At 40.6% G+C, this 24,566-nt stretch overlaps 2 protein-coding genes across 2 annotated transcripts; one reads left to right on the plus strand and one right to left on the minus strand.

Moving 5' to 3' along the window:
- Nucleotides 1-3,436: 3,436 nt before the first annotated feature.
- Nucleotides 3,437-10,829, minus strand: nol7 (nucleolar protein 7). Its single transcript, XM_071362600.1, has 8 exons — nucleotides 10,557-10,829; nucleotides 8,592-8,652; nucleotides 6,750-6,805; nucleotides 6,623-6,648; nucleotides 6,394-6,502; nucleotides 5,862-5,983; nucleotides 4,470-4,547; nucleotides 3,437-4,242 (listed from the first exon to the last, which is right to left on the minus strand). The coding sequence occupies exons 1-8, from the start codon at nucleotides 10,742-10,744 to the stop codon at nucleotides 4,169-4,171; spliced, it is 714 nt and encodes a 237-aa protein (XP_071218701.1). The 5' UTR covers nucleotides 10,745-10,829; the 3' UTR covers nucleotides 3,437-4,168.
- A 7,103-nt stretch (nucleotides 10,830-17,932) lies between these two features.
- On the plus strand, nucleotides 17,933-24,268 carry epdr1 (ependymin related 1). The gene is made up of 3 exons (XM_071362602.1): nucleotides 17,933-18,338; nucleotides 19,043-19,251; nucleotides 23,172-24,268. Exons 1-3 carry the CDS (start codon nucleotides 18,037-18,039, stop codon nucleotides 23,360-23,362), a joined length of 702 nt encoding a protein of 233 aa, XP_071218703.1. The 5' UTR covers nucleotides 17,933-18,036; the 3' UTR covers nucleotides 23,363-24,268.
- The last annotated feature ends 298 nt before the right edge of the window (nucleotides 24,269-24,566 follow it).

Here is a 24,566-nt window from a genome sequence, read left to right on the forward strand (position 1 = left end):
ACGTTGTTATACTGTGGTTGAAGTTTAATTAACCCTTTCCATGGCTACCCCAGTACCCACCCCCCTCCCCCAACTGCACAGCAGGTCTGATAAGTTATGACATTTTATTTCCTAATGTATTCATTCATGGCATTACATATCCTTTAGCCACGAAGAACTCATGAGCCATAAGCCCTTTCTTGATTTGACTGCTGAGATTGTCTCAGTTAATAAGTTCTAAATGAACGTGTGTCTGTAATGAAGGGCTTTTCAGACTTTTAAATCCCTCAAAATGTTTAGCAGATTAGCCTTGTGTTGAACCGGTAGCGAGCTAGCGCCTAAGCTCTCTTGATGAATGTTAGCCTCCCAGAATAGGCATTGTCCTGGTTTGGGGCTAACCATAGCAGCTTGTGATGGCTAACTTGGTCAAGAGCAGGCTTGTTTAAGGTTAACCTTGCCCCCCCCCCCCCCCCCCATTAGCCTTTTCATAGCTAACCACATCCCAGGGAAGCAAATGTTGGGATAATGGCATGTTTGAGATAGCGTCAAGATTCTGCAGAGATCTTCACAATACCTGGAGAAGGGTTTTAACCTACAAATTTACTATAATGATCCTATACTCTGCAAAATCTGTATATCAAACATGCACATTTTCAGGTGTGAAAAGCCCTTATAGGCTGCTTTTGTCAGAACACTTGTCAACAACATCAACCCAACAAAGACTTGGGCCGGGAATCAAAGGCGACAGCATAGCACTTGAGCCAACATCCGCAGCGTCTGAGACTTTGCCTTTTAACAGGCAAATTGTTCCCTTGCAATGAGCTTTCCTACAACGCGCCTTTGATTGAATCCCGGCCTTACTCTTTCCTAGTTTTTGTTTACCGGATCTCCTTCAGTACTCTCAACAGCAAAATGGAAAATAAAATAGTATTGTCAACTGCACTGTGGTTACCACGTTTACAATAAAAAAAAACGTACCTAGGAAGGCGACATTGCAACTGTGTTTTAGTGCTTGCGGCCGCAGAGAAACCACAAGCAGGGGCCATATAGAGCATCTCACAGTAGTTGTGATTTAGGATCGGTTTTGCTTTTCAGATCACAATGAATAATATCACATGGACATGGGGGATCTAATCCACAGAACTTTCTCAGGGTTTATGTATTATGGCTAAAAGTAAATGCTAACGCATTGGGTATTTATAATCTGTCTTGGAAACCGTCCCTCAGTGTCTGACCATCACACCATTCTTTCCTTTAGCACATCTTTCAGTTTAGAAATCATTTTGCATGATATACAGTAACATTTGGGACTTTGGGCCAATTACCTTCAGAAGATCGATCTTACATAGATAAGTCTGTCCCAAATGGTACATTTTTCCCCCTATATAGTGCACTACTTTTTTTACCAGAGCCCTATGGGCCCAGGTCAAAGTAGTGCACTAAATGGGGAATAGGGTGCCATTTGGGGCAGATCCAAGATGGCACAACCATATCTGGGACTCAGCTTTGACACATCCACTTGGGCTGCAGTTTCATCACATGCTTCAGTCTGGTCTCAGTTGATTCAGATTCGCCTGGTTGCCGCTGAAGATACATTTCCAATGCAGGCTGCCGTTACAGATTACATCCTCCTTTGGATTAAATCTGAAATTTCTCCCTGGCATTTTTTTTTTAGCTAGGGAGACATAGAGACCACAAGTCTCTTTTGCAGCGGAGCGCTGCTTGAACAGCAAACAATTGCACTATACATATCTATACTGAACAAAAAGAAACAACATGCAACAGTTCATATAAGGAAATCAGTCAAATAGGCCCTAATGGATTGCAAATGACTGGGAAGAGGTGCAGGCCCAGACAATCAGAATGAGTTTTTCCCCACAAAGGGCTTTATTACAGACCAAAATACTCCTGTTTCATCAGTTGTCCGGGTGGCTGGTCTCAGACGATCCTACAGGCAAAGAAGCCAGATGTGGAGGCCCTGGGCTGGCATGGTTTGTGGTTGTGATGCCAGTTGGTTGTTCGGACAAATTCTCTAAAATGACACAGGTGGCTTATGGTATAGAAATAAACATTACAATTTCAGATATTGATAGTTATATTATGTAAAAAATAATGGTGCAACACATTTTAAAACAGATGCGCTTTCTCCCGCATTGGATACGGTCACTGTTTCAGAACCGGCGGACAATCTTCAGTTCGCTGTAGAATTGGCGCCTTTCCCTATGTTACTATGTGCATAATAGCAAAATGAACCAGCATATCTGGATTGAGAACAATGCGGTGGAGGGAGCAGCAGCAGAGATGAGGAACCAGCCCTTTAGGCAATTTGACGAAGCAGATTGAGGAGAGAGGAAACCAACTTAATTAGGTTGAGGTCTATAATCAATAGCCTAACTTAAATGTGCCTGGCTTTATAAATCATCCATATATCTGACATAAGACAGATCTGGCTTCTGTTGAGTGTCATAGCCTACTGATTCCGCGAGCACCAAGTCTCATGCCATGGCAAAATGTCGGATAAAGCGATTTCACAGATTCGGCTGTTTTTAATCTTTGCTATGCTGTAAAAGGCATTACAATTTTTCCCCCCCTTAGAACAGACTGGTATTACTTAGTGTTTACACTTTTCCAAAGAGGCAGAAAAACTATATTGTAATCTAACGGCACATTTTTCTTGATATTATTATAATAAAGTAATGTCATCATTAGTAGGCTTTGTATAGTAGTCTTGTATAACCACCATGGAGCTGTAGGCCTAAGAATGTGTCCTGTTTAGTCTTAATATTGTAACTTACTTAGGCCTCTATTTGAATACATCGGAAGTATCAATAGTTCATGCCAACACACAGCATACGATACATTCATGCTTTGAAATGCAATCAACCATTTTTTGTTTTAAAATTAAACAGCCTAAACGAGCCACAATTTACAAATGCATGCAACTGTTTAGTCTGCTGTAATAAAGTATCTTATATATTGTAATCTAACAGCAACTGTTTGGGACACAATACTCATGCAACGCTTGCTCTTATACCCTCTTTTTTATTGATTTCCAGTAGTTTCCATAAGTAAGTCAAATGTCTTCCACAGATCTGACTTCCCTCCTGAGCAACCAGTAAATATTCACCCATTTCGATTTTCACATCCTCTGCATCCATTTATAATCATTTATTGATATGATTATGATAGGTTAGGCCCTATTGGTTGCATGCGATGCTGTCATGTTTCACGTAAAATGAGCAAGAGTTGAGGGAATAGGGAAGTTTTTTGGTAACAACCTTTCAAACAAAACTAAATGGCTGAAATTGTAGCTTCAGCGCAATAAACACTTGCTGTGTTGCCCTTTTGCTGCAGTAGAGAAGATGGAGACAACATGCGCCGGTCAGTCATTTCTTAAAAACTGACCATCGTCATTTGTCTTATTTAATCAAACAGTGTGCTTAAAGCATCAGCCCAGTTCAGTGCATATGTAGTTGATTTTATTCAAACATAGGGTGTGTGACTGTGGAACAATACATTTAAACATTGACAGAACGACTCTCGATCGACCAAGATGTTTTTTAGTATGGGACAGCCCTAGTAATGATCATGCTTCTTGATATGCCACACCTGTCAGATATGCTCACTAACAGGGATGTGCACACAATGAGAAGCTTTTTGTGTGAATTTCTGGGATATTTTATTTCAGCTCATGAAACATGTGACCAACACTTTACATGTTGCGTTTACATTTTTATTCAGTGTGTCTCACACCAATTACACTATATGGGAAAAATAGCATTCTTCAGTAAAAAGGCCCTCTAACATCCACATGTATTGCCCTAGAGGCTACAACTTCAAGGAGTTTGAGATCATTCCACATAAGGTGCAACTATTTAAAAAATCATTAAAGCTGGTCTACTTAACTCAGATTGGCGGTCATATTTATCAATTGTATCAGAGTAGTAGTTCTGATTCAGGTTCGGTTTCCATTTTACATCACAATGACAAATTACATAATCAGCACTCCTACTCTGAGATGCTTGATCCAGCTCCTCAATGGCCTGGATAGGTGAAAGCACTTTGACCCAAATCAGAAGGCTAGTTTGATCTATAACCATAATTATTCAACCTATCCAGCGCTTTCAGATCAGGGCAGAGTGAAAGGGCGATTACCCGATAGGTGTCCACCCCATATTTCCCCATTTGCTCAGCTTGATGGAACCTTCTGTTTGTGAATCCATTGCTTCTTCAACTTCTCCGCCTTTGCTTTCTTCTCTGTGCCTGTAAGGATATGACATCGTGGGTAAGTAATCCTTCCCAGATAACATACTTTATACAAAACCATTTAGTAAACTGAGTAGCAGTGTGACCCAAAGAGAGCCAGATGCAATTCCATAAATCACATTACTACAGATGCATTTTAAGTCCTGGCAGCTATGTAAAAATTGTGTATTGACTGTGGAAGAACTGAGCCAACCACAGCTTGTTGAAGGATGTAGGAAACTCACCCCATTTCTTATTCACAAACTGCATGGCCGCACTTTTATTTGGGCCCCTCTTATTTTGAAGGGAGAGAAGTTCATTGTCTGCAGCAAAGAGAGACAAATGCTGATATTAGAACAGGAGTATACTACAGTGGAAGCTAGATGTACTCACAATTTTCTAAAGCTAGCCAGCTCAGGCTTCCTCCGCACTACAAAAGTGGATATTGCTCGTCTGCCTGCCGCTAACTGAAGCAGGCTTGTAACTGCGCGTGCTAGCGCAGGTGGTTGGTCGAACGCCGAACTCTTCATTGTGACAATGCTGAAACCTTAATCCATGGGCGAGTCAGTGCCACATTTTCATTTGTGCCAAAATCTAAATGGGAAAAAACTCAAATTCAGCAGGCTATGGTGTGAAATAGGCTTTTATAAGTGCACCAGCACTTTTCCCCACACTCCTATCAATAAAATAATTGTATTAAGTCAAGCTTTACTGTGTGAAGTTTCAAATGCATTCTGTCATTACTAAATGTGTAATGTGATAGGTATTAACATTACAACTGAAAAATATAAACGTAACGATTTCTAAGATTTGACTGAGTTACAGTTCATATAAGGAAATCAGTCAATTGAAATGAATTCATTAGGCCCTAGTGTATGGATTTCACATGTCTGGGCAGGGGTGCGGCCATGGGTGGGCCTTGAAGGGTATAGGCCCACCCACTGGGGAGCCAGGCTAATCAGAATAAGTTTTTCCCCCACGAAAGGGCTTTATTACAGATAGAAATACTCCGCACACAGATGTGCTTCTTGATATGCCACACCTGTCAGATGGATGGATTATCTTGGCAAAGGTGAAATGCTCACTAACAGGGATGAAACAAATTTGCACACAAGCTTTTCGTGCGTACATTTCTGGGATTTTTCCCCCCATGGGTCTCGGCCAGCTGCGACAGAGCCTAGACTCGAACCAGGATCTCTAGAGGCACAGCACAGCCTTAGACCACTGCGCCACTCGGGAGGCACACAAATCAACTCTTTCGTCAACCAGATCTCCCCTCTCTAAATTTTAAACAGATATTTTCATCTGTCACATGAAACCGCTCGCATGTGCGGTGCGCTTTTGACAACGGTTTTCCCACTAATTGCATTTGCCTATGGAACGAACATTCACTTATCGTGAAGAAATTGTTATTCAATTTTTTTAAGCTAAACATTCTGATCTGTTGCATCAGCTGTTAAGATGAATACCCATCGTCGAAATGTAATCTGTCATTGTGAGCCCTCTGGATGGGCGCTCTAATCAGGTTACGCACCCAGGTCCGTAAAATTTCTCAAATGTCCGTTAAATTAAAATGCTATGGGTCAAATGTCCAGCGCCACATTTTTCCAAATGCAAACTCTGGTGAGTACTCATACTTGTCGTCCTCCGACTTCCCGGGCCATACAGTCTGGCCTGTATGAAATCCATGGCTGTCTGCTGTTGGGAGTTGTTTGAAGATTGGTCCGCCACCCTCATTACCCTGTAGTTCCCCTTCAGACTGAAACAAGAGGCGCGAGTCAGTAAAGAAGCAGTAGAATGGAGTTTTCCAAAAGGATGCTTGCCTAGTGGTGAACCTTTACAGGGGAGGTGTGAAAAACAGTAGGCTCTTAGCTTCTACACTGGATTAGTAACTTTTGCAGAGCGTGAGCCACGTGTCAAAATTCTTGATAATAGAACCACCACAAGCTTCTTACGGAGCTACGCTTCTTATGTCCAGGTTTCAATTAAATAAATGGCCTCATCTCACGCAGGGCAAATGTTACACATCCAGTGTAGCATGTTAGACATGCCTTTATGGCTGCATTTACACAGGCAGCCCAAATATGACATTTTGCCCAATTATTGTCAAAAGATCAAATTTGGGCTGCCTGTGTAAATGCAGCCTATGGGACCAGGATTCAGTTTTACCTCCGGATATTTCCCTTGAGTCGTTTCTTCGTCTCTTTCTCATACCCTTCTTTCGATCCTTCGCTCCCCTCCTCCCTTAAACAGCTTGCCTCTTCATTGTTGCTTTCAGCTGGGATTAAGGATAAAAAGCCAATTTAGTTTTACAAACTGAAGCAATTGCCATTTAACAATTTGTCGAAAGGTAAATGAGACGGCTACTTTAATAATCTGAGGTGATTAACATATCTACCTTGATCTCCAGGTAGCTTCTGTTTTCTAAAGAGATGGGTTAGGAAGAGTTAGTTTCATATGCCAATATAAAGGTATATCATAATTGTTGCATATTGGGATATAGGCTTATTGGAATATAGGCTTACTTTGATGGAGCTGTGTCAATTTCTTCTAGAATATGTGCAGGGAGAAGTCTTCTTTTCTGTACAGAACAACATGGAAGAGAAATTCACTCAAAATTATAACCCTTTGAGCCCTTGGCAACTGAAAGTTGAGAGAAATAGAACATCTCAAAACACTGCCTTAATGCAAGTGAACTTATTTGCTATAACTTCTGACACAAATGGGCGGCAGGTAGCCTAGCGGTTAGAGTGTTGGGCCAGTACCCGAAAGGTCGCTTGTTCGAATCCCAGAGCCAACAAGGTTAAATCTGTTTGTGCCCTTGAGCAAGGCACTTAACCCTAATTGCTCCAGGGTTGCCGTGGATAATGGCTGGTCACAGCGGGAGTTGGGATATGCAAAAAAAACAAATATCTAGTTCACACATGAGTATAGTACAAACTTGTACATGTGTGAAATAGGACATGTATAAGCAACAGGGTAATAGCCGGCTTTTGGCTGTAACAAAATAGAAAAGCTGGTTAAACACAATTGTCCGGGAGAAGAAAAAAAAAGAAGAAAAAAACATTGCGAAATTCTGCTTTTTAGCCTATTATTTATGGAAATACCAGTTGATGTAAATACATTTGACCGGTCATACTTATCGTTCTATAGGTTCATTTGTATAATTTAGTGGAATAAAATTGGCACCCGTGTATATTTGTTATGCATCTTGCTTATTACATGCACACAGCATGAATATCTGGCAGACAGCTATTTTAAGCCCAATAAGTTTTGGCCACAATTTAAAAAGATACTATTTTTATTTCTCAACTGGTAACTAAAGCACATTTCCCATTCAAATGCATAAGCAACGTAAGGGAGGGGGCTTCATTAATGCGTCACACACCACTTTGCAATTAGCTGGAGGCAGTATGCATTTTGAAAACATGTCTACTTGTTTGAAACCTGAACGTTTTACTACATACAGTATGAGGCATGCTTTACCTTGCTTTAATGTAGCCTAGGCAATAGCCGGACATATCTGTGGAGGCAATTACTTTATAAAGACCGCCATGTGCCACTGAAACAAGTAGTCTATTTCTCAAACGTTCTATTGGTTTTTAAACTTTCTTTCTTTGTCCGGTAGACAAATGCACATTAGCGCGTAGACTACTGCCTTGTGTGCATTGCTACGCTAATGTTAAGAAATAATAGGTAAAAAAATGCAAGCCAATGTGTCCGGTCATAAAGTATAGTAGAATTGCATGAAATGTGTTTTTATTTTGCCATGCAGAGAAGAATTTCTGATATAACCTATAACACAGGCCTCTACGCTATCCGTGCTCAGCCACGCATTAACTGTTTTTTTTTGCACAGTGATTGAGTTATATTAGCCTAAATGATGACTATACAATCTACTCCTCACATTACATAAGTCTGCAAATCCAATGATCCATGGAATGCTTTATCAGAAAAGGTGCATTTTTGCTGCTGAAAATGTGCTTCCCCAAACTCTAAACGCACGAGCCGACTATGCATAGGCTAGTGATTCCGCTGTTCGTTACTCGTCTTGTTGGCCGAGGAAAAGTACACGAGGACAGTCCTTCGAGCATCTTCAAAGTGTGCGGTGAGGACACGCGCCACCGCATCCTCCACTTGCATGTTCTGTTGAGGTGAATTACCGTCATTCTGAACACCGTGGGCGGACTCCCTAATCGGGTTACACACCCAATGCATATGGGTCCGGTAAATTAAAATGCTGCCGGACCGCGGCCACATTCTCAGAACGGAAACCTTGGTAAGCGCCCACCAAATTATTATGATTCAATTGTGACAGACGTAACGTCGCCGTTACTGTGCTAATAATATTGACGACATGGACCTACCTTCTGTTCTTGAAACAGCTCCTGTCTCTTCCTTCGCTTTTCTTTGAGAAAATCCTTTTCTCTGTGAACAAATGAATGCGTTACCTCAGGCCGGCCATTGAAGGGTAACTCTCAACCCCAATTTCAGCCTTTGCCCAACCCCTTAACATTTCCCAAAAACGAATTCAGGTGAGAAGTTGTGGGTGGAGGGGGAATTGCTCATAAATATCCCAATACTCTCTCACTAAAGCATACTTACCAGAAGTCCACTGGCACGCTCTGATAATAAAATTATGTGCATTGTGAGGAAATATGGCGGCTCTGGACAGTTAGCTCACAGTGGTAAGGTGCCGAGTTCCTAGACATCTACTGCCACTTGCGGTGTAAATTCAAATCCCCCATGGGGTGCAATAAATCTTTGAAATGTGGACTCACATTTATCGCGGTATCGAGTTGGAAAGAAAATGCAATCATAGCTTAAATTAAGGGCTCAATTCAATCCAACCCGGACTGCAGTATTTACGCACTAGCGCTTTTTTCAATGGTTAAATTTACTCCGATTGGTCTTGGGTACTGTGTAAAAACCTAAAACTACTACCAGGGTGACCCCTCACAGGTATGCGATCACTTTTCAGAATTAGAAGTGTGTGGGCACGGGATATAGTAAAAAGATTTGAAAAAAAGATCTTCCCCATGTCGGATTAGAACTCAACCATTGAACCATGAGCCAACTGTTTGAGCAGACCAATCAGTCATAGCGGTTTGGAAAAATATGAGTTGACATGACCACCACTGACATCAATTTCTTATGATGGATGTAGCTACAAATATGAAAACAAACATATCCTCAACCTCATAGTATGAAACGGTAAGCAAAAACATTGAATTTGGTCAGACAGAAATGTGCCTTAATGCCTTTTGAATTTTGTGTAAGGTCAGTGGTTTAGTCAAGGAAGCATCATGCAGAATATATTTGCACACTTCATTTACCAAGACCATTACCAAATAAGGCACGCTGTCACCTGCTTTTATAGCAAGCCTTGAGGCAGTACCACTCAGCATATATAGATGGAAGTGTATTTCATACCGAACACCTCCCCTGAGATGAATAAGACTTAGAGCAGGGATCATCAACTAGCTTCAGCCACGAGACAATTTTCTTTATTGAGCGGATGGTCAGGGTGCCAGAACATAATAAAAAAATATTTTTCGACTGCAAATTGACAGTAAGAAGCCTAAACAGATAATATTTGACGAAAACAATCATTTCAAACCTTGATTACATTTGGATACATTGTCCTGCGTAGGGTGCCGTCTATCGGATGGGAGGTAAAAATGGGTGTCTTGACTCTGGTCATTTAAAATTCCATGGCGCTTATTGTGAGAGTAGGGGCGTTTGCCCCAATTCCCAACCTGGCCACCTAATCATTCCCTTCATTCCTAATTGGCATATAACTCCTCACCTCTCCTCCTGACAGCTGATGTGTGTTGAGAGTTCTGGCACAATAATGTAAGGGCTATATAAATCCAATCAATTATTATTAGTATTAGATCACGTCTCTTACGCGTGGGAATACTTGGGAACATATTGTAAAAACAGCAGGAAATCAACTCCAAGTGATTTACATTTGGAAGTATTTTATGCCCAACAATAAAAATTTAACAACAATGTTTTTTGCTCAGAAAACATGGGGGCCAAATTGGGGAACCCTAATTTAGAGGCACCTTCTCTACATCACGATTTTAAGAGTAGAGTTGAACCGCTACGTGGGCAAAATTAACTATTTACTACTAAAATACCAAAATATCACTTTTGCAATGTACTGTAAAAATGAAGACCAGAATTGATGTGTTTTACTAGAAATAAGCCTAACACATCTGGTTTTCGATTTTAAAAAACGTGATTTCATCAACGTTACTCTAACTAAACAAAATACTACTGTACCATGAGGCGATAGTTAGCATTAGCAGGTAGCTAGCCTGTACCTTTTGGATGTCTCCAACGCATTTTTCATGCTCCGTAGAGCAGAAGCCTTTGACTCTTCGAAGGTCAGCTCTTCTGGGGCAGCGTCGTCGTCGCTTGAGTCGAGATGTAATTGAAAATCATCCGTCATGTTTGCACTATTTAATTTATTTGAGGACGAAGGAGATTTCCGAAGCAGTTTTTTCGCCATCTTAGGTCAATACGTCATCAGTCCACTGCTTCTTCGATGAGGTTTAACTTCTTCTTCAACCAAAATTGTTTGCATTACCGCCACCTACTAGACTGGAGTACAACTCCCTTCTACTTTGCTTGAAAAAATAAATAAATAAACAAATACCCTGCCATCTAACACAACACTCACCCAAAAAAATCTCACATAATAAACAAGAACACCACTATTTAAAATTATTTAGTTTCAGGCCAAAAACCTGAAAGGATGGGACTTAACACACCCTGTAACTCTTATGATGTCAAGTCTCGCACACCCAAATACCTCTCTGGAGCTGCCACCAAAACCTCAATCCCTGCAGTACAGTTGATTTATAGCCATTGCTATAAATGCTAAAAATCCAATCTTACTGAAACATATATCACTTGTTGGTTTATCACTCTAAATGGTACAGCTCTACTACTCACACCTCTCCTCTCAGGATCCCTCCCCTTTGACCCATGTTCCTCTACTTTCTTCACTGCCTCAGCATATGACAACTTCTGCACTACTCTAACCCTGGAAACCTCAACCTGCCTCTCTCACACCTGACATTTCTGATCCCTAGCCCCATGGGCACCCCTACAATTAACACATACCACTACTTTCCCCAATGCTACACATTCCTTTGTCTCATGCCCTTCTGCACATTTCTCACGCCTAGAAACCTCCCTCCTACACACTGCTGCCACATGCTCATAAGCTTGACACCTGTAACAACGTAATGTATTCGGCACAAAAGCACGTACAGGATAACTTATATAGCCTAATATCACTTTGTCGGGCAAAGACTCAACATTAACTTTCAAAAGAACAGACAATAATCTTCTGTTTCACCACTCACGCCACCCTGTCTGCGTCGCACCAAACGACGAGAATCACAAACACCGGGAATCTTCCCCTTCAGTTGGTCAACTTTTACATTTACTGCTACCCCAGTAATCACTCCTTTCAATGGCACCCTTTTCTTGAGAGAAAAACAATTCACATCTCTTGCCCCCATTCGTTTAATGCGGAGCGCCTTCTCCCTCTGACCAGCAGAAACACAAACAATTACCACAAGACCACTTCTGGTTACCCTCACCGATTCCACAGCATCCAACTCTGTTATCACCCACCCTGAAACCACAAATGGATCAGCCAAAAGGCAAGGGTCCACTTTTTCCAAAAACTTCACTCCTACTGTCAGACTCATCTTCATCCTGACCCTCGGTGCAAGCCTCGAGCTCCGAGAACTTCACCATACCTACCACCTCCGATACTTCGCCCTCATTCACTTTAATTTCACCTCCTGTCTTCAGCTCACTCTGCTTACACTTTCTACCATTCTTCTTTAACAAACCATCTCCCCTTTTCCTGACAATTTGAATACTCAAGCTCACCCTCTTCCTCCCTCTCTCTCTTAGATCTCCTCTGCCTCTCTTTTTCACTCCATTTCCCCTCCGTATTCCAAGTATACGTCTCCTTATGATAATACTGCACTTCTCCTGACATACATTTTGTTCTTGCCTTCTCAAGGGACGACATTTAACCGTCTGTCACAATCTCCGTAGCGCTCCCACTTGTAAAGCAGCTGCTTCGTCTTGATGTTCTTCTTTATCAATAGCCACCGCAACGCTTTTCCAATTCAAACAAGCGCGCTCTTCCAACCACATCCACCGTCTCCTCATTAGTCCACGTCGTGGCGAAACCAAAGATTTTCAAGACAACTGGTGCCGCATTCAAAACAACTGGGAACTCGGACTTCTGATTTCAGTTTGTTCAAGACACTGCGGAAAAAACGAGTTCCGACTGTGGAAAATATTTTCTAACAGTCATTAAACTCGGAATTCCAACTTAGTAACTCAGGCTTCTTTCTAGAGCTCCGACTTTCCAACCTGAAGATCACTGAAGTCATTATTTGATCTGGTATTTCCCAGGTCCCAGATGTCTTGAACTCTGGAAAAAAAGAGGTCAAATCATGATGTCAGGTCAGAAGGTCAGTGTCGTTAAAGAGGTGGAAGGACCATTTTTTTAAATGAGCATGGCCTTATTTCTATTACAGCATATTACATGACTCTCATTCATATTCCATTCACCCAGTTCAATGTAACAGCGATAGGTTTAGGCTACAACATGATACAAACATTTTCCCTATACCCATCATGAGTTTGCAACAACCTAGCCTATGAATGAAAGTTTACAACGTAGGTGCACACAGGTCGAGAGGCAAATTTGAGGTGACAGAGAGTGACACATGGACAGACAGTGACATTCAATAAAGCCTTGCACACTCTTGCCTGCATCTAGTTGATATAGGATGTAATCATTAGTTCAACAGTTTCTATTGGACAATTTCAGGTAAGTTTATCCCCGTTTTTGTTCCGTTTGCTTCCGTTTAAGAAATGTTTTTCGGCAGAATGAATACACCCCTGATCACGCGTAAACACAGTTCACTTTCATTGCAGCCACGTTGTATTCATTCTCACATCTATGGCTCTCCTCCTCTCACCTCTTCCCTTCGCTTGTGGACTTCAATGCCCAACACATCAACTATATGTGACCAGGTGAAAAAAACTTTTCAAGCCAAACCGCTGCACACAGCCTACATCGTTGTTACCCTATTAGTCCCCATATTAGCTAAAGTAACATTATAGTCAACATAGCTAATAGAACTAACGCGTTAGTAAACCCACTACAATCATGCAGCAACGTTAGTGTACAGTCAGTAAGCAGTTACACCGGCAGGCCCCAGTGGCAATAAATTAGTAATACCAAAAGCTTACCTTGACTTGGAAGAGTTCCAGTGTTGTGTTGGAAAGTCATAGCCAGCTAGCTAACATAGCATCCCTCTGTTTCAGCAGGCTAAACTAGCTAGCTGCATTTGCTAGCTAAGTAAGTGAAACTGAAAGTGAAAAAGAATGACAATCTCTCTCTTTCTCTCTTGCTTCTCCTTAATTTTGGAAGAAATGAATTTGTTCAAAAGTGTTAAACTTTTGTCTTTCTCTCTCTTTGAGTCAACTACTCGCCACATTTCATACATTGCAGTGCTAGTTAGCTGGAGCTTATGCTTTCAGTACTAGATTCATTCTCTGATCTTTGATTGGGTGGACAACATGTAAGTTCAAGCTGCAAGAGCTCTGAAAGACGGAGGACGTCCTCTGGAAGTTGTCATAATTACTGTGTAAGTCTATGGAACGGGGTGAGAACCATGAGCCTACTAGGTTTTGTATTGAAGTCAATGTACCCAGAGAAAGACGGAAGCTAGCTGTCCTCCGGCTACACCATGGTGCTGTTGAGGCTACTGTAGACCTTCTTTGCAAAATAGTGTGTTTTAATCACTTATTTGGTGACGTGATTATATTTAGTATAGTTTTATCCCAAATGTATAACTTTTTGAATGTTTTACAATTTTTATTTTTATGAAATTCACTGAGGAGGATGGTCCTCCCCTTCCTCCTCTGAGGAGCCTCCACTGTCATGAACACTCGGAAGTCGGCATATTTCCGAGTTCCCAGTTGTTTTAAATGCGGCATTATAACCTAACCCTCCCACATAGATATCAATAGCAAAGATTATGGATATACTGACAAGATGCAAGCTACTGCTACTCTGTTTATCTTATACCCTGTTGCCTAGTCCCCTTACTACTATACATATCTACCTCCATCACTCCAATATCCCTGCACATGTAAATATTGTATTGGAACTGACTTTTAAAATATTTCCTGTATATAGTATAGGTACTTACTTACTTACTTTATTGTGTATTTCATATTTCCTATTCTTATTTCTCGTGTCTTTTTTTCTAGTAATTCATTGTTATTGAATATTGCATTCTTGGGTTTTGAGTTTGCAAGAAAGGCATTTCACTGTACATTGAAACTAGATACTAGATACATGTCTCTTCACCCTAACAATATGAGTCGTTGTCCACAAAGTGGCCCAGCCGGCTGTCTAGCTCCCGCCTATCATGTATTTTGATTGGTGGATACATCTCATTATAGTGATATTATTTTGAATATTTCATGAGGGTTGTTGACGTCAACAACCTGTATTCCATGGAAAGAGACCCAATGCTACTATGAATATGCATAGCAATCTTGAGATAATTCCGTTATAGCGTGTTTTCTCAAAGTTGCTGGGATGTTACGTGTCGTACTTATATCAGTACACTAGTAACAACTTAAGCATTACGAAACTTCTATTTTATCAATAAACCTCATGTAGCAACAAGCCATACATGTTTTTTGTTTACCAAATTCGACACTCTCATTTACCTCCATACAAAAACGAATTGGTTAGTGGACGAAGAAAAAAAAAACGCCACCTACTGGAGGGAGACAGATTTTCCGCTGAGTTGGGCCTCGCTTCATCTCTGGCAATAGGTAATGGCGTCTTTTTGTAGGCACCAACCCCGCAATGGTTCGTGGAATTAAGCCTATTGGGAAATAGAGTTTTTGTAGGGTTTTGGATAAATGCCCAAAATAAAGTATGTGGTAAACACAAGTTTAGGAGATATTATACGTTTTGTTCAATTAGATCATCTTAATCAGCTAACGTCACTTTTTGTGAATTATGAAGCAATTTATGTAATTTAAAAAGGCACATAAAGCACAAAGCCTTCATCAATCATAAAGGTCATGTTAACCAACTGATATTATCTCATAGAACAAAACGTATAAAAACTCCCAAACCTGTGTTAATCTCAGACCTTATTTTCGCTATATGTGCCAAAACCCTATTCTTTCCCTATAGCAATGGCTGAACAAACCAGAGGTAGGCTAACTAATGTCCGGGTTTTAGGACTACAAGCTGGCGAGCTCTATTGTCAAAGACAGTACAGTATGGTTTAGAAATTGTGCTATTGTTTTATCTCTGGCGAAACTAGCGATCAACTGATTGATGGAACCAAAACTTTTACAAGCCCGCCCTCTCGTTACAAGTTTGATAAAAAAAAACATGCACATGAACAGATCTAGATAACAGTAAGATAGAAATAAAAACATAATGTAATTTAGCCTACGCACTATTGTACGGAACGCCGTTTGGGTCTTTGCGCGTTAAAGATACCTGACGTCAAATAACACAATTCTATTATAGAATGTTGTGTGTGCTGAATTTGCACGTGCAAGCCAAGCGCAACCATTACGATCACTGTCAAAACTATACAATACCGCGTTGGTAATAAGGCATTATTTGTTCGACCGAATGTGAAAACGTCTGTGTAAGCATTCGATATTATTTGATATTAGATCAGGATCAAACGAGCAGGATCAAAAATGTTTGCAAATATCTTTGATACAGATGTTATCAGCAACTTATGGGGTAACTAGCTAGCTTTAGCTTGGTACCTAGCTAGCACCAATACAACCAGCCTGAAAACAATGAACAGTAGAAACTGGAGTCATTTTCAATATTCTTAGCAATGATTTGGGAATCCATGTGAGTAAGTATTAGCTAGGTAGCCACTTCTTGTTCTGCTATTGAAAAAAATAGCTAGCCTGCTACTTAACCCTGTTGCCCAAAACTAACGTTATAAGCATCTAGCTAGCTGTATCTAACTACTATACTATGGCTTGACCGTACCGGGTTATGTGTTGTGAAGATAGCCACAATAAGGGTTAGCCACAATAGTGGAAATTGTGGTTCGCCTTTAAAATAAAAGTCCCTATTTGAAAGTGATGCAGAAGGTTACAATTGTTGAAATCATGCCATATTTAGACTTGATAATGTTAAACATGGTTGGAGTGTTGGAATGTGGAGCAATGAAATGGGGTATCAGTCTACTTGGAGACAACCAGAGAAGACAACTTTGAAGAGTTTACAGAAATATTAGCGTCGTAGCTCATATTGCGGGACTTTGACTGTGGGAAATCACCTCCCCAGTCAGCCTATTGTGCGTTTTGACATTCATATTGCACTGTACAGCCTTACCTAACGATTGGGGATCAATGAAATGGGGTATCAGCCTACTCAGTACCCAAGTGCTTTTCCCCCAAAGTCCTCCTCAAGAGTTATCAGGCTCCAGAACATCCACGTTCTATTGGTTTTCCTCTGGATCAGTGTTGTACAATACATGAGGCTCAATTCACAGTTGTTTCAGAGTCACGCAATAAGAGCTACGACGCTAATGTTCTCTGGGTGTCACTGAGTAGACTGATACCCCATGTCATTGATCCACAATCCATAGGTAGGTTGTACAGTGAAATAAGTATGCCCCCAATGCAATTCTAAAGTCTAATACATCCAGTGTGATTTCAGCAGATTTTTGTGAAATTAAGAAATTATTGTATTTTGTTGATTTTATATAACAACATTCCAACCTCGTTTAGCACGATCTATTCAAGTATGGCATAATTCTACTATTTGTATTCATTTGCATTACTCTCAATGAAATTTTATTTTGAAGGCTAACCGCAAAGTCCACTATTGTGGCTAATCCTTATTATGGCTAGCTTCACATGGATGGCTCCGACCACCATTAATCAAGTAAGAACTGTCTTACAAATTAGGGTTATTTTAGATGATGACACCTAGCTACTTGATCTGTCCCCCTTAGCTAGCTAATTATAGCTATTGAAACAGATTATGTCTTTTTGCTGTGTTTTTGGGGAAGAACATTGTTTGCATCCATCAGCTAGCTAGCTTTTTTATGACAAGCACTGTCCAGAGCTTGGGGAAGGGCAGGTGCGCGAGACAAGTTTACCAGCATCATATCATACGTATCGATGAATCGTTTTGACATATGAAATACGAGTGATAGTGTAATCAATGTGTAATAACTACGTAAAAAATGAATGAACGCGATAAATTGTTATGTGACTGCAGTCATATTCAGGTCCTGATTGGTCAACAAGCTTATTTGACACGTCAAATAGTGTTATTTGAAGTGTATATTTTTTGACACGTAAAGACCCAAACGGCGTTCCATACTATGTATGGGCTATTATTTGTTGGCTATTATTTATGTTTATATCATTTATATAAATACGTTGTAAAGAAATAAAGATAAGTGGCAAATATCCATTTTAAACATGTACATTTCAAAATGCTAAATGTTCCTGTGCTTGTTAAATTCTAAAGGTACGACTGCATATCATGCTATATATGTTTACAATAATTAATATAACATAATATTACCTTAAATGTATCCTTTTTATACAAACATGTTTATTATCATATGACGGATTTGCGACTGCGTGAGCTGCTATGAAAAAAACCAAAGGGCTTTTTATTTGAGTGTAACGGTATCAAAGACTCAGTGGTGTTATCAACCTGCTGCCACATATCAAATGGAATCAACAGTTCATGGTTTTTACCTTCACTTGAATGAATTCCATATCTCCAGGATGACTCATTTTGTACCTCTTGTGTTTGCATTTTGCTTGGGAGCGGTGGTACCTGCTCTGAGCTACCCGGAGACAGCTTTCGCACCACCGGCTCAGCCCTGTCTTGCGCCCTTGCAATGGGAGGGCAGATCCGTCGAATACAACCACGACACTGGGCGAAATGCACGGGCCTCGGTGTCGTATGATGCACAGAACCACAGAATAAGGCTTCTTCAACAGAATAAAAGACATACACCATGCCAGAAGTAAGGAGGCTACTTTGAAACATTCGTTTTTATTCATGAATAGCGTTTGTCCAACTGCTGAGGTCAAATAAACAAAGCTTAGGTATTGTGGATACTGATGCTATACCGATGATGGCCGCTACAAAGCGTCAATATGGCTTGAGCTGTCCCTCTACCATCGTGATTGCAGACCTAAATAGACAATAACAGCAAAATTCTGAAACAAAAATACATTGTGTGATATTGAACCTTTACCAACATAATAAGACTATAAATGTTTTTATATTCATATTTTAAATAATAAGCATATGTGTTCTTTATGAACTAGAACTGTTTTATGTTCAGACCTATGAGTCAGCATTGTTGCTGACCTTCATGAAAGTAGTTGATCCAGTGCCCTGTTTTTGGATAAGCTCTCCGTACCCCTAATAGGCCCAAGTAAAACAAATGACAACAGCCAGAGCCAAAAGAGGAGAAGTGTTTTTCTCACAGCATAGATAGACCTTGAACAATAATCTAATTACTTGGTTATTATCAATGATCAATCAGTAATGCAAAAGGCATTATAATAGGCCTAATGTTAAAAGGACCAACCCTGTGGTTCTTATGTTGAATAGCTACTATTTACCTAGCTACAGTATGATTGATTCAAATCACATGCATTTTCTGCTATTATTACAAACTTGACATTTTAATATTTCCTTTGTTTTCCACTCACTCTCCAGATACTTTGAGTTTATCTACCTGTACAACAGTGGCCTGCTGTTCCAGATCGAGCAGAAGACGAAGCAGTGTTCTAAGATCCCCTTGACCCAGGCCTGGGACCCCTTTGACATCCCTATGAACTCCACCTATGAGGACCAGTACTTTATCGGTGGACCTGGAGACATGATCGAGGTGCAGGAGTGGTCAGATAGGAAACCAGCCCGCAAAAGTAAGTGCCTTTAAACAGGGTATGGTAGTTGGTTCCAGGCGCACTGGTTTGTGCGTCAAGAACTGCAATGCTGCTGTGCTTTTCACACTCAACAGTTTCCCGCGTGACTCAAAAATGGTCCACCAGCCAACTTGACACAACTGTGGGAAGCATTGGAGTCAACATGGGCCAGTATCCCTGTAGAACGCTTTCGACGCCTTGTAGAGTCCATGTCCCGTCGAATTGAGGCTGTTCTGAGGGCAAAAGGGGGTGCAACTCAAGATTAGGAAGTAGTTCCTACACTCACTCCATTGTGTTACCAGGTGCTTGTAGAAAAACGTTATACTTAGAAGGAAGTGAAGGCCCCTGATGAAGGTCCATTGAAGACAAAAAAGTTGGTCCCTGACAAATGAATTAATAAAAGTTGGTTTATAAATGTTTGGAAGCACCAGTGGGCTGGCAAACGCCATCTTATTTAGAAGAAACAGGAAATGCTTCAATGTTTACTTTTATCTTCTAATGTTCATATATATAGAGCAATGTTAAATGCCCACACCAGTAGAAATCAACTTTTTCGAGATGAAAGACAATGGCCAGAGCTTACCCATAATGTTGCACAACGATTTAAGTCAACGACAAACATTTAAGTCATTGTTTTAGTCAAAGTATGATATATTTGGGCTTGAGTGACAAATCCAAACTGCCCACTGCAAATCCGTGTGAATGTGGTGTCTTTTCCTATGATATACAAATCATTTTAGGCCTACATTTCGTTTCAGGGCTGGGTTTTATTTGAATGTTACCACCCACCAGCATGGCATTGTTTAATTTTTTTTTTTACCTTTTATTTAACTAGGCAAGTCAGATAAGAACAAATTCTTATTTACAATGACGGCCTAAGAACAGGGGCAGAACGACGTATTGTTTTACCTTGTCAGCTCGGGGATTCGATCTAGAAACCTTTCGGCTACTGGCCCAACGCTCTAACCACTAGGCTACCTGCCGCCCCAATTATTATCAATCAGAAACACCTGTAAAGTTATTCTTCTTATCGACTCAGATGAACCAAACAGACTTGTGTTTCACTTGGCCACCTGAGTAATGGAGCAAATTTAAAATAGAGGGTGCAAACATATGTTTTTGCATCATTTTTTTAAACCAGAAACATTATCATAATCCATTGGATAATTTATAAATGTTCAATAATTTTTTAGCTAGTCTGTTTAAAAAAAATAATATTACAATTTTATAAATGGTATATATGTGTGATATGCTCCACCCATAGCCCAGAGATGAATGGTTTTGATCATTAAAGTTTTGTTTCACTATGTGCTCCACTGCAATTTATAGAAGATGCCAAAACTTTGGATATAACAATAGGCCAGTGTGGCAAAGTTTTCCCTAAATCAATGCTTATGACATATCCAGCTCCAGAACCAGCCATAGAGCCAGTTGGCTAATATTTTGAATACGGTGTAGTAAAAAACAACAACAACAACCGATAACATTAGCTAGCTAGATAATGTTAGCAAGATAGCTAGCTAGATAAGGTTAGCATTCAAGCTAGCTTCACTGACGGCTTTCAGTGCCCTATTTGTTAATGTTTATCAACTCCACGTGGAAATTCTCATACCCAATTTGTGAATATGTATAAGTAGCCTTCATCATTCTTCGGTTGAACCTAAACATGCATTTCCTCTCTAGGACAGGAAATTACAATGAAATAGTGGCGGCAACTTCCTCTGGGGAAGTCTGTTAACCTCTCTAGGGTACGTGGGACGCTAATGTCCCACCTGACCAACATCCAGTGAAAGTGCAGGGTGCGAAATTCAAACAACAGAAATCTCATAATTAAAATTCCTCAAACATACATGTATTATACACCATTTTAAAGATACACTTGTTGTAAATCCAGCCACAGTGTCCGATTTCAAAAAGGCTTTACGACGAAAGCACACCAAACGATTATGTTAGGTCAGAGCCAAGTCACAGAAAAACACAGCCATTTTTCCAGCCAAAGAGAGGAGTCACAAAAAGCAGAAATAGAGATCAAATTCATCACTAACCTTTGATGATCTTCATCAGATGACACTCATAGGACTTCATGTTACACAATACATATATGTTTTGTTCGATAAAGTTAATATTTATATCCAAAAATCTCAGTTTACATTGGCGCCATGTTTAGAAATGCCTCCAAAATATCTGGAGAAATTGCAGAGAGCCACGTCAAATAACATAAATACTCATCATAAACTTTGATGAAAGATACATGTTTTAGATAGAATTAAGGAACACTTATTCTTAATGCAAGCGAGAGAGCCACGTCAAATAACATAAATACTCATCATAAACTTTGATGAAAGATACATGTTTTAGATAGAATTAAGGAACACTTATTCTTAATGCAAGCGCTGTGTCAGATTTCAAAAAAACTTTACGGAAAAAGCTAACCATGCAATAATCTGAGACTGCGCTCAGAAAAAAAAAAAAAATTCTGCCATGTTGGAATCAACAGAAATCAGAAATTACATTATAAATATTTCCTTACCTTTGATGATCTTCATCAGAATGCACTCCCAGGAATCCTAGTTCCACAATAAATTGTTGTTTTGTTCGATAATTATTTATGTCCAAGTAGCTACTTTTGTTAGCACGTTTAGTACACATATCCAAACGCTCGTGCAGGTACAGCCGAACGTCGGACGAAAACTTCAAAAAGTTATATTACAGGTCGAAGAACTTGTCAAACTAAGTATAGAATCAATCTTTAGGATGTTGTTATCATAAATATTCAATAACGTTCCAACCGGAGAATTCCTTTGTGTGTAGAGAAGCAATGGAACGCAGGTCGCTATCATGTGAAATGCGCGTGACCGGGACCTGGCTCTCTGCCAGACCACTGACTCAAACAGCTCCCATCCGTCTCTACATCACAGTAGAAGCCTCATTGAAGGTTCTACAGACTGTTGACATCTAGTGGAAGCCGTAGGAAGTGCAAACAGATCCATATCCTACTGTGCATTCAATAGGGACTGAGTTGAAAATCGACCAACCTCAGATATCCCACTTCCTGGTTGGATTTCTCTCAGGTTTTTGCCTGCCATATGAGTTCTGTTATACTCACAGACATCATTCAAACAGTTTTAGAAACTTCAGAGTGTTTTCTATCCAATACTAATAATAATATGCATATATTAGCATCTGGGACAGAGTAGGAGGCAGTTCACTCTGGGCACGCTATTCATCCAAAAGTGAAAATGCTGCCCCCTATCCCCAAAACGTTTTAAGGGTGTTCAGTGCAAAGTGCTTGTCAGGAGATGACAAGCAACTTATTTCAAAAGGTCAAGGGAATCATGTGAGTCACAACAGTTAACACAGATTTTGTCCACTTGACCCTTGGTGGCGATTTCCTAGTTGTCTTGCTGCAAATTGGCTCTTGGTGAAATGGGATCATTTTCACCACTCTGAGAATACAGGCCCTTGCAAAGTATCCTATTTGTATGTTGTGATGTCTAACTCATAATTGTGCATTATTGTGGAAGATTACCATGTGCATAGTGTTTATTCAAGTATACATTTTAAGGGATTTTCAGATTTTATTGAAAATATAGTGATAGAGGTTGTCAAAGGGCAGTTGGCCAGATTCAAACATATGCAGACACTGTAGATATGTGTCAAATGCTGTGCCAGTACTGCTAGACCAACTAGGCCACTTTATGTGACTAATGTTTGACTTATTAAATCATGTGGAACTGACCACCGAGTCACAGCCTTGCCATGGACTGATTAACCTTTGTGTGTGTGTGTGGGGGGGGGGGGGGGACTCATGTTTTTAACCTATGCTATTCTATGTAGACGCAACAGCACATTTTAATGTACAAATTTCCCCTCAGGGACAATAAAGTAAATCCTAATCCTACCTCTCCCTGCTACACCAGATGAGGCGTGGGTGGGCGTCTACACAGTGAAGGACTGCTACCCTGTCCAGGAGACCTACACCAGGAACAGCAGCGTCACTACCTCTATCCGCTTCTTTGACCTCCAGCTGGGCATCAGCGACCCGGAAGTCTTCACACCGCCCAGCAGCTGCCAGTCGGCCCACCCAGAGATGATGGACTCCGACTGCTGAGGCCTTCACCTTTCCCCTTTGACCCCATGCGCTCAGTTTTCACATTTCCCCCACTTTTTGTTTTGTTAGGCAAGTCAGTTAAGAACTAATTCTTATTTTACAATGATGGCCTACCCCGGCCAAACCCACCCCTAACCCGGATGACGCTGGGCCATTTGTGCACCGACCTATGGGACTCCCGATCACAGCCGGTTGTGATACAGTCCGGGATTGAACCAGGGTGTGTAGTGAAGCCTGTGATGCAGGCTTCACTGTGATGCAGCGCTTTAGACCGCTGCGCCACTCGGGAGCCATAAATCGGGGAGGAGAAGCTGATCCTAGATCTGTACTCAGGGGAAACTTCACCCCGGAAGACTACATCATCTAAGGGGAATGTCCATAGTCTAAAATGGCTTCCTCTCCTTGCCTTATTTTATTAATTCATTTGTCAGGGACCATGCACAACAAATGTTGCACCAGATTTAGCTACATATCCAATTTTGATATGTGGTCTCCTTGACTCTTTTCCTTCATTTACACCCATCTTGTCTTTTTAGACCAATGCAAGAGATGAAGGAGAAGAGCTGAGGAGAAGAAGCCTCTTTGGACTATTGAAATACACCCCTGTTCTCTCAGCATAAAGCTACACGGTGATGGTAGAGCCAATTTAGATGTAGCTGGTCCTGGAAGACCACCATATCGGCACCAAATCAGCACAATTTCCATTTCCATTGACAAAGTATCTTGACTAATAACATGTCTTGAACATGGTTTATAAAAGCCATTGAAAAAGAGTGCTACCAACTGGTGGTGGACTCCGATAGAGGTGCCGGTTTAGGTCCAACTATCCCGGCATCCCGGTTAGAGGATGTAGAATGACCAGCAGGAGACAGGGAGACGAGGCACACTTTATTTACAAACAGCAAACACACACGGCAAACAGGAAGAGGAGACTATTAGTAGTGTAAGTGTTGTAGTGGTTGTCTACAAGAGAAGAGCATGTATTACATAATGGCATTACAGGCTAATGACTATGTAATAGCAATGAGAATGACACGTGTACTATAATGGTCAGGTATTAGCATAGGCTAATGTGGTACACAGTAGGGCACAATAGTACACTATGGACAGAGCTACTAGCATGTATTAGCAGCTAGGCTAACAGTATGGCTTACTGACAGTATATACAGGTGGGCTAGCATAGCATAGTATACACAGGATACAA

Source organism: Salvelinus alpinus, chromosome 23 (genome assembly GCF_045679555.1).
Source record: "Salvelinus alpinus chromosome 23, SLU_Salpinus.1, whole genome shotgun sequence".
NCBI lineage: Eukaryota > Metazoa > Chordata > Actinopteri > Salmoniformes > Salmonidae > Salvelinus > Salvelinus alpinus.

Excerpts from the sequence above, each read along its gene's own strand:
- nol7 (XM_071362600.1), bottom strand. The coding sequence starts at position 10,744 with ATGGCGAAAAAACTGCTTCGGAAATCTCCTTCGTCCTCAAATAAATTA. Across the intron at positions 6,503-6,622 it reads GAAGCTACCTGGAGATCAAG|CTGAAAGCAACAATGAAGAG; the intron begins GTAGATATGTTA and ends CCTTAATCCCAG. Across the intron at positions 5,984-6,393 it reads CTCAAGGGAAATATCCGGAG|TCTGAAGGGGAACTACAGGG; the intron begins GTAAAACTGAAT and ends CTCTTGTTTCAG.
- epdr1 (XM_071362602.1), top strand. The coding sequence starts at position 18,037 with ATGGAATCAACAGTTCATGGTTTTTACCTTCACTTGAATGAATTCCAT. Across the intron at positions 18,339-19,042 it reads AGACATACACCATGCCAGAA|ATACTTTGAGTTTATCTACC; the intron begins GTAAGGAGGCTA and ends CTCACTCTCCAG. Across the intron at positions 19,252-23,171 it reads TAGGAAACCAGCCCGCAAAA|ATGAGGCGTGGGTGGGCGTC; the intron begins GTAAGTGCCTTT and ends CTGCTACACCAG.